The sequence below is a fragment of the Panulirus ornatus genome, chromosome 2, assembly GCF_036320965.1.
Source record: "Panulirus ornatus isolate Po-2019 chromosome 2, ASM3632096v1, whole genome shotgun sequence".
Taxonomy (NCBI): domain Eukaryota; kingdom Metazoa; phylum Arthropoda; class Malacostraca; order Decapoda; family Palinuridae; genus Panulirus; species Panulirus ornatus.
The window spans coordinates 31716549-31732310 of record NC_092225.1 but is presented as its reverse complement, the minus strand read 5'-3'; the positions used below and the strand labels follow the sequence as shown (position 1 = coordinate 31732310).

Below are 15762 nucleotides of genomic sequence, written 5' to 3'. Positions count from 1 at the left end.
GTAATTAAAAGAGTGTGGTTGAGAGAGCAGAAGTGGGTGTTTTGAAATGGTTTGGTCACATGTAGAGAATGAGTGAGGAAAGACTGACAAAGAGGATATATGTGTCAGAGGTGGAGGGAACGAGGAGAAGTGGGAGACTAAATTGGAGGTGGAAGGATGGAGTGAAAAAGGTTTCTAGTGATTGGGGCCTGAAGATGCAGGAGGGTGAAAGGCGTGCAAGGAATAGAGTGAATTGGAACGACGTGGTATACTGGGGTCGATGTGCTGTCACTGGTTTGAAGCAGGGCATGTGAAGCATCTGGGATAAACCATGGGAAGTTCTGTGGGGCCTGGATGTGGAAAGGGAGCTGTGGTTTTGGTGCATTATACATGACAGCTAGAGACTGAGTGTGAATGAATGTGGCCTTTGTTGTCTTTTCCTAGCACTACCTCGTGCACATGCGTGGGGTGGAGGTTGTTATTTCATGTGTGGTAGGGTGGCGATGGGAATGAATAAGGGCAGACTATGAATTATGTACATGTGTATATGTCTGTGTGTGTATATATATGTATATGTTGAGATGTATAGGTATGTATATGTTCGTGTATGGACGTGTATGTATATACATGTGTATGTGGGTAGGTTGGGTCATTCTTTCGTCTGTTTCTTTGCACTACCTCGCTAATGCGGGAGACAGCAACAAAGTATAGTAATAGTAAGGTGCAAGAGGTGAAAAAGAGGGCAAATGAGAGTTGGGGTGAGAGAGTATCATTAAATTTTAGGGAGAATAAAAAGATGTTCTGGAAGGAGGTAAATAAAGTGCATAAGACAAGGGAGCAAATGGGAACTTCAGTGAAGGGCGCAAATGGGGAGGTGGTAACAAGTAGTGGTGATGTGAGAAGGAGATGGAGTGAGTATTTTGAAGGTTTGTTGAATGTGTTTGATGATAGAGTGGCAGATATAGGGTGTTTTGGTCGAGGTGATGTGCAAAGTGAGAGGGTTAGGGAAAATGATTTGGTAAACAGAGAAGAGGCAGTAAAAGCTTTGCGGAAGATGAAAGCCGGCAAGGCAGCAGGTTTGGATGGTATTGCAGTGGAATTTATTAAAAAAGGGGGTGACTGTATTGTTGACTGGTTGGTAAGGTTATTTAATGTATGTATGACTCATGGTGAGGTGACTGAGGATTGGCGGAATGCGTGCATAGTGCCATTGTACAAAGGCAAAGGGGATAAGAGTGAGTGCTCAAATTACAGAGGTATAAGTTTGTTGAGTATTCCTGGTAAATTATATGGGAGGGTATTGATTGAGAGGGTGATGGCATGTACAGAGCATCAGATTGGGGAAGAGCAGTGTGGTTTCAGAAGTGGTAGAGGATGTGTGGATCAGGTGTTTGCTTTGAAGAATGTATGTGAGAAATACTTAGAAAAGCAAATGGATCTGTATGTAGCATGTATGGATCTGGAGAAGGCATATGATAGCGTTGATAGAGATTCTCTGTGGAAGGTATTAAGAATATATGGTGTGGGAGGCAAGTTGTTAGAAGCAGTGAAAAGTTTTTATCGAGGATGTAAGGCATGTGTACGTGTAGGAAGAGAGGAAAGTGATTGGTTCTCAGTGAATGTAGGTTTGCGGCAGGGGTGTGTGATGTCTCCATGGTTGTTTAATTTGTTTATGGATGGGGTTGTTAGGGAGGTGAATGCAAGAGTTTTGGAAAGAGGGGCAAGTATGAAGTCTGCCGTGGATGAGAGAGCTTGGGAAGTGAGTCAGTTGTTGTTTGCTGATGATACAGCGCTGGTGGCTGATTCATGTGAGAAACTGCAGAAGCTGGTGACTGAGTTTGGAAAACTGTGTGAAAGAAGAAAGTTAAGAGTAAATGTGAATAAGAGCAAGGTTATTAGGTACAGTAGGGTTGAGGGTCAAGTCAATTGGGAGGTGAGTTTGAATGGAGAAAAACTGGAGGAAGTGAAGTGTTTTAGATATCTGGGAGTGGATCTGGCAGCGGATGGAACCATGGAAGCGGAAGTGAATCATAGAGTGGGGGAGGGGGCGAAAATCCTGGGAGCCTTGAAGAATGTTTGGAAGTGGAGAACATTATCTCGGAAAGCAAAAATGGGTATGTTTGAAGGAATAGTGGTTCCAACAATGTTGTATGGTTGCGAGGTGTGGGCTATGGATAGAGTTGTGTGCAGGAGGATGGATGTGCTGGAAATGAGATGTTTGAGGACAGTGTGTGGTGTGAGGTGGTTTGATCGAGTAAGTAATGTAAGGGTAAGAGAGATGTGTGGAAATAAAAAGAGCATGGTTGAGAGAGCAGAAGAGGGTGTTTTGAAATGGTTTGGTCACATGGAGAGAATGAGTGAGGAAAGATTGACCAAGAGGATATATGTGTCGGAGGTGGAGGGAACGAGGAGAAGTGGGAAACCTAATTGGAGGTGGAAAGATGGAGTGAAAAAGATTTTGTGTGATCGGGGCCTGAACATGCAGGAGGGTAAAAGGCGGGCAAGGAATAGAGTGAATTGGATCAGTGTGGTATACCGGGGTTGACGTGCTGTCAGTGGATTGAATCAGGGCATGTGAAGCGTCTGGGGTAAACCATGGAAAGTTGTGTGGGGCCTGGATGTGGAAAGTGAGCTGTGGTTTCGGGCATTATTGCATGACAGCTAGAGACTGAGTGTGAACGAATGGGGCCTTTGTTGTCTTTTCCTAGTGCTACCTCGCACACATGAGGGGGGAGGGGGATGGTATTCCATGTGTGGCGAGGTGGCTATGGGAATGAATAAAGGCAGACAGTGTGAATTGTGTGCATGGGTATATATGTATATGTCTGTGTGTGTATATATATGTGTACATTGAGATGTATAGGTATGTATATTTGCGTGTGTGGACGTGTATGTATATACATTGTGTATGGGGGTTGGTTGGGCCATTTCTTTCGTCTGTTTCCTTGCGCTACCTCGCAAACGCGGGAGACAGCGGCAAAAAAAAAATAATAATAACTAATTTGCAGTATATCCTAATGAATGTTTTGAATGCTTCCATAAGCTTCTCATTTTTGAGGGTGTTTAGTGGTTGGTAACAAATGTAAGGCTGCCACCTCTGAATGCAGAGAGTATATTTTGAGAATTAATTCGTTTTTCTCTTTGAGGAAGTGTCCCATGAGCATGAAATATATTTGCTAGGAGTATATATATTGCTTTGTACCTTCTAACCCACATGATTTACAGCGAGGAAGCACCAGCCTTCACTAAGCCTTTGTGAATCACCGAGATGTGATGACATGTTTACTTGTTCGGTCTTGCCTTTGGCCAGTCATCAATTGTCACCGGGCTCTGCCCTTGGCCAGTCATCAATTATCAGCAGGCTCACATATTCATTTCCAACCTGGAACTCTAGTATTACAAACCCTTTCCTAGAAACCATGTGAAAGTGGGCTGTGATGACCTTGGCATAGAAATGGGATGTAGACCATTTGGCAATGGAGCTCCTGTGGACTGCAGTTCAGGAAATGAAGCTGAGGAAATAGAGCATGGGTGTGTTTACTTTAGGAGTTTTGAGAATGATGTTAAGATATTTGCAATATTACATTCAAAAGAAAAGGTAACATTCTCAAATTCCTTATATCTTAAATTGTTTAATTTGCTTATGGATGGGGTTGTTAGGGAGGTGAATGCAAGAGTTTTGGAAAGAGGGGCAAGTATGAAGTCTGTTGGGAGGAGAGAGCTTGGGAAGTGAGTCAGTTGTTGTTCGCTGATGATACAGCGCTGGTGGCTGATTCATGTGAGAAACTGCAGAAGCTGGTGACTGAGTTTGGTAAAGTGTGTGAAAGAAGAAAGTTAAGAGTAAATGTGAATAAGAGCAAGGTTATTAGGTACAGTAGGGTTGAGTGTCAAGTCAATTGGGAGGTAAGTTTGAATGGAGAAAAACTGGAGGAAGTGAAGTGTTTTAGATATCTGGGAGTGGATCTGGCAGCGGATGGAACCATGGAAGCGGAAGTGGATCATAGGGTGGGGGAGGGGGCGAAAATTCTGGGAGCCTTGAAGAATGTGTGGAAGTCGAGAACATTATCTCGGAAAGCTAAAATGGGTATGTTTGAAGGAATAGTGGTTCCAACAATGTTGTATGGTTGCGAGGCGTGGGCTATGGATAGAGTTGTGCGCAGGAGGATAGATGTGCTGTAAATGAGATGTTTGAGGACAATGTGTGGTGTGAGGTGGTTTGATCGAGTAAGTAACGTAAGGGTAAGAGAGATGTGTGGAAATAAAAAGAGCGTGGTTGAGAGAGCAGAAGAGGGTGTTTTGAAATGGTTTGGTCACATGGAGAGAATGAGTGAGGAAAGATTGACCAAGAGGATATATGTGTCGGAGGTGGAGGGAACGAGGAGAAGTGGGAGACCAAATTGGAGGTGGAAAGATGGAGTGAAAAAGATTTTGTGTGATCGGGGCCTGAACATGCAGGAGGGTGAAAGGAGGGCAAGGAATAGAGTGATTGGAGCGATGTGGTATACCGGGGTTGACGTGCTGTCAGTGGATTGAATCAGGGCATGTGAAGCGTCGGGGGTAAACCATGGAAAGCTGTGTAGGTATGTATATTTGCTTGTGTGGACGTATGTATATACATGTGTATGGGGGTGGGTTGGGCCATTTCTTTTGTCTGTTTCCTTGCACTACCTCGCAAACGTGGGAGACAGCGACAAAGCAAAAAAAAGAAAAAAGAAAAATATACATGTGTATGTAGGTGGGTTGGGCCTTTCTTTCGTCTGTTTCCTTGCGCTACCTCGCTAATGCGGGAGACAGCGACAAAGTATAATAAAAAAAAAAATTACCTTTTGTAATGCAGTAAAGCATCAGCTGTGAACTCTATTGCAGAATTTTCATAAATCTAAAGTAATATTTAATTTTTCATTATACTTTACTGCCATCTCTCACATCAACGAAGTAGTGCAAGGAAACAGATGAAGAATGGCCCAACCCACCCACATACACATGTATGTACATAAACGCTCACACACGCACATATACATACATACACATCTCAGCGCGTACATAAACATACACACACACACATATATAAACACATCCACACTTGCCGCCCCCATTCTCAACGCATACATAAACATACACACACACGCACACATGTATACACATCCACACTTGCTGCCCCCATCCACTCCCATTGCCACCACGCTGTACATGAAAATAGCATCCCCTTCCTGCGAGGCAGTGCCAGGAACACACAAAAAGGCCACATTAGTTCACCCTCAGTCTCTAGCTGTCATGTGTAATACACCGAAACCACAGCTCCCTTCCCACATCCAGGCCTCACAGACCTTTCCATGGTTTACCCCAGACGTTTCACATGCCCCGGTTCAATCCATTGACAGCACATCGACCCTGGTATACCACATCATTCCAATCCATTCAATTCCTTGCATCCCTTTCACCCTCCTGTATGTTCAAGCCCCGATCGCTCAAAATCTTTTTCACTCCATCCTTCCTCCTCCAATTTGGTCTCCTGCTTCCTCTTCCCTCCACCTTTGACACATATATCCTCTTTCTCAATCTTTCCTCACTCATTCTCTTCATGTGTCCAAACCATTTCAACACTCCCTCTTCTGCTCTCTCAGCCACACTCTTTATTACCATACATCTCTCTTACCCTTTCATTACTTACTCAGTCAAACTACCTCACACCACATATTGTCCTCAAACATTTCATTTCCAACACATCCACCCTCCTCTGCACAACCCTATTTATAGCCCATACCTTGCAACCATATAACATTGTTGGAACCATTATTCCTTCAAACATACCCAGTTTTGCTCTCTGAGATAATGTTCTCGCCTTCCATGCATTTTTCAATGCTCCCAGAACCTTTTCTTCCTCCCCCACCCTATGACTTACTTCCACTTCCATGGTTCCATCTGCTGCTAAGTCCACTCCCAGATATTTAAAACACTTCATTTCCTCCATTTTTCTCCATTCAAACTTACCTGTACCCAATTAACTTGTCCCCTCAACCCTACTGAACCTAATAACCTTGCTCTTATTCACATTTACTCTGCTTTCTTCTTTCACACACTTTACCAAACTCAATCACCAACTTCTTCAGTTTCTCACCAGACTCAGCCACCAGCACTGTATCATTAGCGAATAGCAGCTGACTTACTTCCCGAGCCCTCTCCCACAACAGACTGCATACTTGCCCTTCTCTCCAAAACGCTCATATTTACCTCCCTAACCACTCCATCTATAAACAAATTAAACACCCATGGTGACATCACGCAACCCTGCTGCAAACTGACATTCACTGGGAACCAATGACTCTCCTCTCTTCCTACTCATATGCATGCCTTATATCCTTGGTAAAAACTTTTCACTGCTTCTAGCAACTTACCTCCCACACCATACACTCTTTAAACCTTCTACAAAGCATCTCTGTCCACCCTATCATATGCCTTCTCCAGATCCATAAATGCTGCATACAAATCCATCTGTTTTTCTAAGTATTTCTCACATACATTCTTCTAAGCAAACACCTGAGCCACACATCCTCTATCACTTGTGAAACCACGCTGCTCTTCCCCAGTCTGATGCTTTGTACATGCCTTTACCCTCTCAATCAATATCCTCCCATATAATTTCCCAGGAATACTCAACAAACTTGTGCATCTGTAATTTGAACACTCACCTTTATCCCCTCTCCTTTTATGCAATGGCACTATGTATGCCTTCTGCCAATCCTCAGGCACTTCACCTTGATCCATACATACATTGAATATCTTTACCAACCAATCATCAACACAGTCACCCCCTTTCTTGATGAATTCCACTTCAATACCATCCAAACCTGCTGCCTTGCCAGCTTTCATTTTCCCCAAAGCTTTCACTACCTCTTCTTTGTTCACCAAACCATTCCCTTTGACCCTCTCACTTCACACAACATCCCAACCAAAACACCCTATATCTGCCACTCTGTCATCAAACACATTCAGCAAACCCTCAAAATATTCACTCCATCTCCTATTCACTTCATCACTACTTGTGATTACCTCCCCATTTGCCCCCTTCACCGATGTTCCCATTTGTTCTCTTGTCTTGCGCACTTTATTTACCTCCTTCCAAAACATCTTTTTTAATGATACTCTCACCCCAACTCATTTGCCCTCTTTTTCACCTCATCCACCTTTCTCTTGACCTCTTGCCTCTTTCTTTTATACGTCTCCCAGTCATTTGCACTACATCCTTGCAAAAATCGTCCAAATGCCTCTCTCTTCTCTTTCACTAACAATCTTTCTTCTTCATTCCACCATTTACTACCCTTTCTAATCTGCCCATCTCTCACCTTTCTCATGCCACATGCATCTTTTGCGCAAGCCATCACTGTTTCCCTAAATACATCCCATTCTGACCCCCCATTCCTCTTATGTCATTTGCTCTCACCTTTTGCCATTCTGCACTCAATCTCTCTTGGTACTTCCTCACACACGTCTCCTTTCCAAGCTCACTTACTCTCACCACTCTCTTCTCCACAACATTCTCTCTTCTTTTCTGAAAGCCTCTACAAATCTTCACTTTCACCTTCGCCTCTAAAGTAAATGGTAACTGAATACATTTAGGCATATTAGATAGTATTGAGATACCAAAAGAAAAGTAATAGAAAAAGAATTTCAAGAGTGTGATTTGCATAAACACATTACTTTCAAAATGGGCCACCCAATGGCAAAAAATATATCTGAAGCATGGTTACCACACATATTAAAAGCTTGTACAGAGTGTATGTGTTTTAAGATCATATTCATCCAAATTCATTATTTTTTCAGATGGAGGAGTTCTTAGTCATTTGCAAGGTCATGACTTTGGGGTGTACTGTATGAGGTGGTACATTTCTGAAGGCAACCCAATATCACCGAACTCCATCGACAATAAAACAAAAGCCTTAAAGGAAGGCAATGATAAACATTTTGATCAACTTGAAGAAAAATCAGTGAAAGGTGAGGAAAAATCTTTGACATAATAGGGTAATTTTAATGTATTTTGGGCTTTTTGATTTAGGGATGAAATAGTGAATGAGCAGGTTTAGCAATTAAAAAATCCAGTCATTGATGCTGAGTAGAGTTAGCAATGCCTCATGGTAAAGTTTGAGCCAATAACTGGTATCTGTGTCCAAAGCTCCCTTATTTTTTTGTTCATTTAATGACATTCTGATCTGAAAAATGAAGCAGGTGAATAGAAGTTTGCTTGTGGAGGTAAAAGTTTAGTTAGCTGATTGCAGACATTATTTTTTTTCCCTTCAGATCAAATAGATATACTAGCTGTGGGAAAGCATATACCTGGCAAAGTGTACTACCTTGTTTTTCTATACTATTTATTATTTAATTTATTATACTTTGTCTCTGTGTGGTTTCAGAAGTGGTAGAGGATGTGTGGATCAGGTGTTTGCTTTGAAGAATGTATGTGAGAAATAGTTAGAAAAAAATTGGATTTGGAGAAGGCATATGATAGAGTTGATAGAGATGCTCTGTGGAAGGTATTAAGAATATATGGTGTGGAAGGCAAGTTGCTAGAAGCAGTGAAAAGTTTTTATTGAGGATGTAAGGCATGTGTACGTGTAGGAAGAGAGGAAAGTGATTGGTTCTCAGTGAATGTCAGTTTGCGGCAGGGATGCGTGATGTCTCCTGGTTGTTTAATTTGTTTATGGATGGGGTTGTTAGGGAGGTGAATGCAAGAGTTTTGGAAAGAGGGGCAAGTATGCAGTCTGTTGTGGTGAGAGGGCATGGGAAGTGAGTCAGTTGTTTGTTAACGATACACCGCTGGTGGCTGATTCAGGTGAAGAAGCTGGTGACTGAGTTTGGTAAAGTGTGTGAAAGAAGAAATATGAGAGTAAATGTGAATAAGAGCAAGGTTATTAGGTTCAGTAGGGTTGAGGGACAAGTCAGTTGGGAGGTAAGTTTGAATGGAGAAAAACTGGAGGAAGTGAAATGTTTTAGATATCTAGGAGTGGATTTGGCAGCGGATGGAACCATAGAAGTGGAAGTGAGTCACAGTGTGGGGGAGGGGGGCAAATGTTCTGGGAGTGCTGAAAAATGTGTGGAAGGCGAGAATAGTATCTCGGAAAGCAAAATTGGGTATGTTTGAAGGAATAATGGTTCCAACAATGTTATATTGTTGCAAGGCATGGGCTATAGATAGGGTTATGCGGAGGAAAAGTGGATGTGTTGGAAATGAGAAGTTTGAGGACAATATGTAGTGTGAGGTGGTTTGATTGAGTGAGTAATGAAAGGGTAAGAGAGATGTGTGGTAATAAAAAGAGTGTGGTTGACAGAGCAGAAGAGGGTGTATTGAAATGGTTTGGTCACATGGAGAGAATGAGTAAGGCCCCACAAAACTTTCCATGGTTTACGCCAGATGCTTCACATGCCCTGCTTCAATCCATTGACAGCATTTCGACCCCAGTATAACACATTATTCCAATTCACTGTACTCCTTGCACACCTTTCACCCTCCTGCATGTTTAGGCCCCGATTGCTCAAAATCTTTTTCACTCCATCCTTCCACCTCCAATTTGGTCTCCCTTTTCTCCTTGTTTCCTCCACCTCTGGCACATATATCCTCTTTGTCAATCTTTCCTCACTCATTCTATCCATGTGACCATACATATACACAAGGAAACAGCTTTGCTACCCCGTTTCAGTAAGGTAGTGCCAGGAAAGCAGACAAAAAAAAAGGCCACATTCCTTTACACTTAGCCTCTAGCTGTCATGTGTAATGTACCGAAACCACAGCTCCCTATCCACGTCCAGGCACCACAGACCTTTCCATGGTTTACCCCAGACATTTCACACGCCCTGGTTCAGTCCATTGATGGCACATCAACCCAAGTATACAACATCATTCCAGTTCACTCTATTTCTTGCATGTCTCTCACCTCCTGTATGTTCAGGTCCTGATTGCTCAAGATCTTTTTCACTCCATCCTTCCACTTCCAATTTGGTCTCCCACTTCTTGTTCCCTCCACCTCTGACACATTTACCCCTCTTTGTCAAATGTTCCTCACTCATTCTCTCCATATGTCCAAACCATTTCAACACACCCTCTTCTGCTCTTTCAATCACACACTTTTCATTTCCACACATTTCTCATACCCTTTCATTACTTACTCGATCAAATCACTTCATACCACATATTGTCCTCAAATTTTTCATTTCCAACACATCCACTCTTCAGCCTTATCTATAGCCCAAGCCTCGCTACCATATAGCATTATTGGATTTACTATTCATTCAAACATACCCATTTTTGCTCTACTTAAGAAAGGAGGAACAAAGAAAATTTGAAAAGAATATTGTGGAAAAGGGAGAAGGAAATCCATAACTTTTCCTAAGTTCATCAGGAGTCACATGTCAGTTAAAGAGCAGCTAATCAGACTAAGGAATACAGTTATACAGATAGGCTTTGGGGATTTGGTTAATCATGAAGAGGAAGTCATGGAGACACATGTTAGAGTGAACACAAGAAAGCTTCCTCTCCCAACATATTGGTAGCACACTAGGATGAGAGGAACTGGTACACCATCATTGATAGGTCATATTTTCACACATAATAGCATGGGTATTGAGAATATTTTGTATTATACACCAGTTGGCAAAAGTGGTCATATTTTGCTCCACTTTTAACCATTTGGTAAGTGATGATGTTAAAGGAGCAGAGGTGAGATAAAACCTAGAGGAAATATAATCTTGGAAACTGTGCAGACTTCAACAGTTTAATCTTATGATATTGTTTAGGAAATGGAATTCAGTAATCCAGAACCAGGGCCTTGTGATGAAATGTTTTGTGAAATGTACAGTAATGGAGTAGGAACATGGATACATCGAACCTCAAATGTAGAAAAAATGGTGAGAAAAAGGAAAGAATGGCTTATTAGAACATGTCAAAAAGCAAAGGAGCTTTGAGATGTGCAGTGGCAAAGATATAGGTGGCTCTCCAGCCAACCAGCATATGCAAGTTATAAGGAGCAAGTATCAAGTATAGGAGGAAAAGAAAGGAGGAACATGGAAAATTTGAAAAGAATATTATGGACAAGGGAGAAGGAAATTCAAAATTTTCTTAAATTCATCAGGAGTCACATGTCAGTTAAAGAGCATCTAATCATACTAAGGGATTCAGAAAGAAGAAGTGTTGAGGATGATGTAAGGATATGTGAGAAACTGAATAACAAAGTCAGAAATGTTTTCACAGTGGAAGACGCCATATTTTCAGCACAACTGATATGGAATGGGGAACACGTTTTAGGAAACAATGAGATATCTAGGAAAGACTTTAACAGAATACTTATAGGTCTTGACCCATACAAGGCTCATGGTTCTGATAAAATTTCACCACATATGCTGAAGATGTATGCTGATAAGCCTCTTTAAGTGCAGTCCAAAAGATTGCTAGAGAAAGGCAGAGTGCCAAAGTAATAGAAAAGGTTGAATGTCGTTCCTGTCTCTAAAAAAGGAGACAGGGAAGAGGCACTGAACTTCAGATCAGTCCCACTGATGAGTGTAGTCTAAGATTTTAGAAAAAATGATTGGATAACAAATGGAGGAGTTTCAACAGAAGAGAAATGTCTGCATTGAGAAACAGTGTGTTCTTATGGAAAGGAATTCATGTGTAACAAACCTCTAAGATTCCTAAGAGAGTGAGCTCAGACAAAGGGGAAGGTTGAGTGGATAGTTTATAACTGGTCTGCCAAAAGACTTGATCACCTGGCAGGAATAAGATGGGTGAAAAATTATCTTAAAGGAAGAGAAGAGAGGATGCAAGTTCGAGGTGACCAGCAGAGTTCCTTAGGGATCTGTTCTGGGACCTTTACTCTTACTGATCTATGTAATGACTTGCCCGAAGATGGATACCTACCTGAGTATGTTTCCAGGTGATGTGAAAGTCATGAGGGGAAGTGACAAGTGAGGTGGATTGCATCAGCATATGAGGAAGTGTAAGCAGACTACAGACTTGGTCTGATGCATGGTTATGGAAATTCAATCCGAACAGATGTAATGAGGGTGGATCATAGTGAAAGAAGACCTCAGTATAATTTTTATGTAGCAGGAAATAAGCTTAAGGATTCTGGATGTGAGGAGCACTTGGGAGTTATCATCCTTAACCTGTTGCCAGAGCTTATAAAAAGTAATTTTTTATTCTTAAATTTGCGTAGGTTCAGAAAGAGACAACTGGCGGAGCAAGACTTCAAAAGCGAGTGATGGTCCATTTTTTGTATCGTCTGATTATGGCCGCAACATCTTATTGTGGGATTTGTCTGCTAGAAGATATATCTCCAAAGTCACTGTTCCTCATTTAGCATCGGGCCATAGGAAACAAATTTCGGTAAGTGTTAAAAGTTATTTCCTTTGGGCTTTGTGCCATAACTCTTGAATCTTTTCGTTACTGGTTATTCCTTTGCATTTACAGCATGATACATAAATTTGAATACAAATTTCCATGCCTATATATGTTTAATTCTACTTTGACCTTCTACCCATTCACAGTGACCTTCCATAGATATAAAGATACCCTTATGTGTGTAGAGAGATTTTTGTGAATCAAAGGGCAAATTACTTCATATTTTGACTTTGGAAGTTGGTAGAGTACATGCTCATCCCTGAGTAAAAAAAATCTATGGTGGATCCCTGACTTTCTTGTAGATGTTTTAAAGTTTGCTTGTGCGTGAGGGGAAATTCCCGTTAGCAATGCCAAACGTATGCGCATTTTGAGTTTTTCTGTTCCACATTTTTTTTCTCCTTCATTTCTTTAATACATTTGTAATATTCTAAATTAGTTTGACTAAATGTTTGATTTTGTGAATACAATTTACTGTTGAGATATATTTGAATGGTGCAGAGATCTTTCCTAGAAAGTTATTTCATACTGCATTTTTTATTTACTTATGTAAGTCCTAGTTTTCTGTCTAGTTTTTTGTATTATATAGAATGATTGACTTCAGAGAAAAAACACTATTTGCCAGAAAAAATAAAGGGAAAAGCTATAATTTTTCATAAATACTTAAGTGTCCATCTCTGGTCAACTAACCTTTCACTTGCATTGTAATCTTACGCAGGTGGAATCTGGTAACTTTTGACTCATGTTTACCATTATTGCAAGCAGTGTAGAAACTTAACACATAAAGTAATTTGACAGTGATCCATTTTACCAAACTTTCCTGCAACTTCATCATTGTTAATGAGATCCCCATTTTTAGCTAGAACTAAATCTAAAATGTTCGTGTCATGTCCAGGTTTCTCAGCTTATTGTATTAGTGCAGTATCAAGTAAATTTAGGTAGAGTCCTTGTGGAGTCATGTGGAGGGATTACTTGATGGTGTGTTTGTAAAGAAATATATAGAAATAAGGCAGAAGTAATTGAAATGAGGGGAAGACAGCCAGTGTCTTTGGAGAGCAAGGCATTAAAGATATAGACATAATTAGATAGATGATACCATGCACTGGGCAAAATTGGCTGTTTTTGTATATTTCCAGATTATACCAATGGTTTTAAGGCCCATGGTTTGGAAACTCATTTATAACTAAGAAAGATAGCACAACAGAATTCATAATCATGTGTTGGCTTGAGGGCTTATGATACCATAAGGTTGTAAGTCCTGTATTTAAAGTATTTATAAAACCGTATGTACCATAATGAATAACACAGTGATGATTGTGCTTTATATTTTGTTTCATTATGCTTAACAGGGTAAGGACAAGATCCAAGGAAAACAGCACATTGCTTTGGCTTGGCATAATGGGGAGCTGCTATCATCAAGTATTAGAGGAGAACTACTCCAGTGGACATTTTGGCCTGGAGGGTCGATATCCAAGGTCAGATTAATTATTTTGTACCAAATAAGTACTTTCATGTAGTGGAAGATAGTAAAAAGAAGTATGTAAAGTACAATACATATCTAGATGGGTAGATTTAAAATTGAGCATTATTGATGACTTAAGAAAATACAGTTAAATACATTTATTATACTTAATCGCCGTCTACGCATAAGCAAGGTAGTGCAAGGAAACAGATGAAAGAATGGCCCAACCCACCAACATACACATGTATGTATAAACGCCCACACACGCACATATACATACCTATACATTTCAACATATACATACATATACATACATGTTGAAAAGGATCACAATTTTGCATGTGATCAAGTACATTCCTGTGAGTCCACAGGGAAAATGAAACATGATAAGTTCCCAAGTGCACATCCATGTAATAATCACATCATCATGGGAGACACAAGGGAGAAATAAAGCAGTCAGTTGATATACAACGAAGAGATGTAGTTAGGACGCCATTTGGTAAGCATGTGGAGTCAGGAATATACATATATATTTTTTTATTTATTGATTTATTATACTTTGTCGCTGTCTCCCGCATTAGTGAGGTAGCGCAAGGAAACAGACAAAAGAATGGCCCAACCCACCCACATACACATGTATATACATACTCATCCACACACACACATATACGTACCTATACATCTCAACGTATACATATATATACACACACAGACATATACATATGTACACATATACATAATTCATACTGTCTGCCCTTATTCATTCCTGTCGCCACCTTGCCACACATGAAATGACAACCCCCTCCCCCTGCATGTGCGCGAGGTAGTGCTAGGAAAAGACAACAAAGGCCGCATTCATTCACACTCAGTCTATAGCTGTAATGTATAATGCACCGAAACCACAGCTCCCTTTCCACATCCAAGCCCCACAAAACTTTCCATGGTTTACCCTAGACGCTTCACATGCCCTGGTTCAATCCACTGACAGCACGTCGACCCCGGTATACCACATTGTTCCAATTCACTCTTTTCCTTGCATGCCTTTCACCCTCCTGCATGTTCAGGCCCCGATCACTCAAAATCTTTTTCACTCCATCTTTCCACCTCCAATTTGGTCTCCCACTTCTCCCCATTCCCTCCACCTCTGACTCATATATCCTCTTTGTCAGTCTTTCCTCACTTATTCTCTCCATGTGACCAAACCATTTCAAAACACCCTCTTCTGCTCTCTCAACCACACTCTTTTTATTTCCACACATCTCTCTTACCCTTTCATTACTTACTCGTTACTCGATCAAACCACCTCACACCACATATTGTCCTCAAACATCTCATTTCCAGCACATCCACCCTCTTCTGCACAACTCTATCTATAGCCCACGCCTAGCAACCATATAACATTGTTGGAACCACTATTCCTTCAAACATACCCATCTTTGCTTTCCAAGATAACGTTCTCAACTTCCACACATTCTTCAATGCTCCCAGAACTTTCGTCCCCTCCCCCACCCTATGATTCACTTCCGCTTCCATGGTTTCATCCGCTGCCAAATCCACTCCCAGCTATCAAAAGCACTTCACTTCCTCCAGTTTTTCTCCATTCAAACTTACCTCCCAGTTGACTTGTCCCTCAACCCTACTGTACCTGATAACCTTGCTCTAATTCACATTTACTCTCAGCTTTCTTCTTTCACACACTTTACCAAACTCGGTCACCAGCTTCTGGAGTTTCTCACCCGAATCAGCCACCAGTGCTGAATCATCAGTGAACAACAACTGGCTCACTTCCCAATCTCTCTCATCCACAACAGACTGCATACTTGCCCCTCTTTCCAAAACTCTTGCATTCACCTCCCTAACAACCCCCTCCATAAACAAATTAAACAACCATGGAGACATCACGCACCCCTGCCGCAAACTGACATTCACTGAGAACCGA

At 41.2% G+C, this 15762-nt stretch overlaps 1 protein-coding gene across 1 annotated transcript in view; it reads left to right on the top strand.

The window, feature by feature from the left end:
• Nucleotides 1-15762, top strand: part of LOC139755855 (gem-associated protein 5-like) — a 116242-nt gene that overhangs the window by 17997 nt on the left and 82483 nt on the right. Inside the window, exons 5-7 of the mRNA XM_071674483.1 lie at nucleotides 7801-7971; nucleotides 12180-12349; nucleotides 13711-13836. Coding sequence (XP_071530584.1) covers nucleotides 7801-7971; nucleotides 12180-12349; nucleotides 13711-13836 — 467 coding nt within the window. The remainder of the gene's footprint in view (nucleotides 1-7800; nucleotides 7972-12179; nucleotides 12350-13710; nucleotides 13837-15762) is intronic.